The sequence below is a fragment of the Martes martes genome, assembly GCF_963455335.1.
Source record: "Martes martes genome assembly, chromosome: 5".
Taxonomy (NCBI): domain Eukaryota; kingdom Metazoa; phylum Chordata; class Mammalia; order Carnivora; family Mustelidae; genus Martes; species Martes martes.
Genome location: NC_137892.1, coordinates 10,560,595 through 10,565,189, shown reverse-complemented (window position 1 = coordinate 10,565,189; position 4,595 = coordinate 10,560,595). Strand labels below are relative to the sequence as shown.

General features: G+C 36.5%; 1 protein-coding gene across 1 annotated transcript; it reads right to left on the bottom strand.

Annotated features, from left to right (window-relative positions):
* Window positions 1-3,096: 3,096 nt before the first annotated feature.
* Window positions 3,097-4,035, bottom strand: LOC308342660 (olfactory receptor 2T27-like; the record flags this gene model as incomplete). Its single annotated transcript, XM_080803238.1, has 1 exon — window positions 3,097-4,035. One exon carries the CDS (start codon window positions 4,033-4,035, stop codon window positions 3,097-3,099), a length of 939 nt encoding a protein of 312 aa, XP_080659364.1.
* Window positions 4,036-4,595: the final 560 nt, after the last annotated feature.

Genomic DNA, 4,595 nt, shown 5'->3' with positions numbered 1-4,595 from the left:
GGTTACCACTGTGTCCATGTATGATATTTTATGTGTACAGTCATGTATGTAAAGTTCATGGTTACTTAAATTTGAATACATTCTATAAACCACTAAAATTTTACTATCTCCTTCATGTTTTATACATTGGACATAACATTTTACATTTTAAAATTTTTGAGTGTTTTTACCTTTTTAAAGATGTAATTGATTTTACTACTTGTGTTTTAACATTTATACTGACTTTATAAATGATTAATCTACTAACTTTATGTTTGCTTTCACCTGTGGATTTTTTTTTTTTATAATTTACTGTATAAACCTAAGGCATTTTCTTTCTACTTAAACAATTTTTTTTCTAACATTTCTTTCAAAGCTTGTTTAGTGATGCTAAAATCTTAACTTTTGCTTGTTTAGGAATCTATTTCTCTTCATTGTGAATGATAAACATGCTCATTTGAGTATTTTGTTTTTATTTTTCTTTTGAGCAATTTAAATATGTCATGCTTATTCCTCCTAACCTGCAAAGTATATACTAAAAACAAACAAACAAACAAAAAACAAAACAAACAAAATATAGCTGATAACATTATAGGGTTGCCCTCATTTATAACTGCTTTCTCTTATTGCTCTTAAATTTTTTATTTTGTCATTTTGTTCTATTAATTATGTACATTGCTGTGGCCTTCCTTTGGTTCATCTTGTTTGATGCTCACTGTGCTTTCTGGACCTTGATGCTGGTTTCCTTATGATTAGAGAGAATTTTAGCGTATTTATTCAAATAAATTTTCTGCCCCACTTCTTTTTTTTCTTCCAAGATCCCTAATGCAAATATTATTATGCTTAATGATATCACAGAGTTCTCTTAACCTATTCTTCTTCTTATTATTATTATTATTAATTATTATAATTATTAATCTTTGCTGTTAAGCTTGGTTTCTTTCCATTATTCTGTTTTCACATTACTGATCTGTTCTGCATATTCTAATCTGCTCTTGATTTCCTCTTGTGTATTTTTTATTTCAGTTGTTGCATTATTCAGCTTTGAAATATAGATATCTATTCTATATTCTAGAATAGATATATAATCTATCTCTGTGTTGAAGTTCTAACTGAGTTCATTCTTTTCTCAAGTCCAGTGAGCATATTTATACCCACTGCATTCAGTTATTTATCGGGCATATTGCTTATCTCCAATTCATTTATCTTTTTCTCTATTTTTTTCTTGTTGCTTCATTTGGGTCATATTTCTCTGTTTCCTCATTTTTATTCTTTGTGCTTTTTTTCTATGTATTAAGTAGGTCAGCTACATCTCCTTATCTTGAAACTAGTGGCATGTGTAGAAGATATCCTGTGCTGCCTTACAGTGAATTCCACTGGTCACAAGAACAAGGTACCCCAGGGGTGTTCCCTGTGAGGATAGCATGCACTCCTGTTTTGGCTGAGCTGCAATAGCTTTCAGCTTAGTTAGCTGCAATGACCAACTTTGCCTCCTGTGGGTGAAGTGAGTGTTGTTAGGCCCCTGAGTTGTTGAGAGGCATGTATGCTGCAATTAGTCTATCTACCACATTTGTGAGTATAGTAATGGGAGGTCTTTCTCCATGCACAACCTGCTAAGAAGCCAGGTTGCTGGAATTGCAGGCATTCTGGTATATTAGGTTATATCTACCTGTCATTTTAGAAGGGTGCATGCTAATATGAGAGGTTGAGATGATGCAGGTTTGCAGGGCAAAATGCAAGGACAGGGTACACAGTACTTACAATGTTGATGGAGTGTGTTACTCCTGGCTCCCCTGAGACTCTAACTATATTGATCATGTGAGGGGAAATATATATGGCACCTGCTAGGACTTCCGTTCCTGTAGAAAGCTAAATATCCCTGGCCTTCTTCCACATGTTATAAGATTAGTCAATAAATCTTCACTATACCTCAGTGTACTATGTCTTGGGATTATTTATTTATTTAGTATGCTGGCTTAAAAAAAAGTGTGTAATTGTTTTGCTGTTATTACCCACCAGCTCTCTAGGAGTTTAGCTAGCTATTCTGAAGCCTCAAAGTTTAGCTCCACTGACTTTCAAAGTCAGATGTTATGGAGCCTCTTCTTCCCTGTGCAGGTCCCCTGTATGAGAGTCAACTGGTGTGGACTCTGATGCTTTCACATCTTTATACTTTTGAGGTGCCTTTCATAGATTTATTGATTTCACTGAGATTCCCAACAATGTCTCCTTTTTTAATGTGGTCTTCTCTCTGTGATTAACTATGGAAAGTTTTTCTGTCATTTGGCTCCAGGTTGTTTTAAGAGTTAGTTGCATCAGTGTAGCTGATACCTCACTGTATCCATGATGGGAGATAAGCTCAGGATCCTCCTCTTACATTGTCTTCTTGTCTTTCTCTAATATTGCTACATTTAATACCAAACAGATTCAAGAATGCTAAGTTCAATTTGAAACCCAGACATTGATTCTCATTTTATTTACAAGAAAATTTTGTAATCTCAGATTTCAGACTAAATTTACTTTTTATTTTTTTTATTTTTTTAAAGATTTTATTTATTTATTTGACAGAGAGAGATCACAAGTAGGCAGAGAGGCAGGCAGAGAGAGAGGGGGGGAAGCATGCTCCCTGCTGAGCAAAGAGCCTGATAAGGGGCTTGATCCCAGGACCCTGGGATAATGACCTGAGCTGAAGGCAGAGGCTTTAACCCACTGAGGCACCCAGGTGCCCCTAAATTTACTTTTTAAATGAAAAATAATTTTATTAACTTGTTTCTAACTTTTTTTTTTTTATTATGTTATGTTAGTCACCATACAGTACATCATTAGTTTTGGTATACTGTTCCATGATCCATTGCTTACGTATAACACCCAGTGTTCCATGCAATACATGCTCTTCTTAATATCTGTTACCAGGCCTTAATAATGCCCAAATGATATTTGTAAGTAAAATGAAGAAACCTACATTGGAATACTAAAAAATCACATATGAATAGGTCTGTTTACATAAAGCCACATCACCATGGTTTCCTAAAACCAACAACACCATGTTAGTATTTCAAAGTGGTATTTTTGTCTGTGTTATAAACATTTTTTTTTTCACAGCTTGAGTGTAGTTTTCATCTAGTAAGAAAACACACATTTCCCCATAAGCTTTTTGAGAGCTGCCACCACCTCCTTGTTCCTCAGGCTGTAAATTAGGGGATTCAACATGGGGGTTAAGATATTGCTGAATACAGAAAGAGCTTGGTCCTGCTCTGCACTATGGGAGGAAGTGAAAGTCATATAGATAAATATGTTTGGGCCAAAGAAGAGACTCACAACAGTTAAATGGGAAGAGCAGGTGGCCAGGGTTTTTTTCCTTCCTTTGACAGAGTTCATACGGAAAACTGCGAGGAAGATGAGAGTATAGGAAGCTGTGATGAGACTGAAAGGTACAACAAGCAACACAATGCTTGTCACCACCACCACTAACTGATATACTGACGTGTCTTCACAGGAGAGCTTAATGAGGACTGGGACCTCACAGAAGAAGTGGTGGATCTCCCGTGACCCACAGATGGGAAAATGCATAGGGTAGACCGTATGGATAAATGAACTTACAGAGCCTCCAATCCAACACCCCAAAACCATGTGCATACAGAACCTGTGGCTCATGATAATTGGGTAACGCAGTGGGTTGCAGACAGCCACATAGCGGTCATAAGCCATGAGAGTCAAGATGAGACACTCCGACATTCCCAACATCAGGAAGAAGAAACTCTGTGTTCCACAGCCAATCCAGGATATTGTCCTTTTCCCTGTGAAAAAATTAGAAGCCATCTTTGGGACAATGGTGGAAGTTAATGTCAAGTCAATGAGAGAGAGTTGACTGAGGAGAATGTACATGGGTGTATGGAGCCGAGAGTCTCCCCAAATCAAGACAATCAGAAGTGTGTTTCCCAGGAAGGCAAAGGTGTAGATAAAAATGATCATGAAGTTGAGGACAATATAATGCTGAAATTCAGGAAAGAGCCCCACAAGGATGAAATCAGTTACTGAGGATTTGTTTCCACCTACCATACCTCTAAAAGAAATGTAACGGGTTGGGGGACAAATCAAATGGATTAGAACTGGTGACACTCAAATACAGGTCTTATATCAATAGTTGGATGTAAAATTTTAAATCTTTCTCACCATCTTTAGAATCCCATAAGATTTGTCATCATCTCACCAGAGATATCTCACTATTATTGCTCAGCAATTGTCTAAATATTTCTTAAATAGATAATATTAGGGAAAAATGATAAGTTCAGTGCCCTTTAAACTCTGTTGAGTGTATTTTTTCTTTCTTTCTTTTTTAAAAGATTTTATTTATTTATTTGACAGACAGAGAGATCGCAAGTAGGCAGAGAGGCAGGCACAGAGAGAGGGAGAAGCAGGCTCCCTGTGGAGCAGAGAGCCCGATGCGGGGCTCGATTCCAGGACCTTGAGATCATAAACTGAGCCGAAGGCAGAGGGTTAACCCACTGAACCACCCAGGAACCCCTCTTTCTTTTCTTTTTTTTTCTTTCTTTCTTTTTTTTTTTTTTTTTGACCAGAGAATCTTATAAAAACTATGGATCAACTTTCTACAAATATAA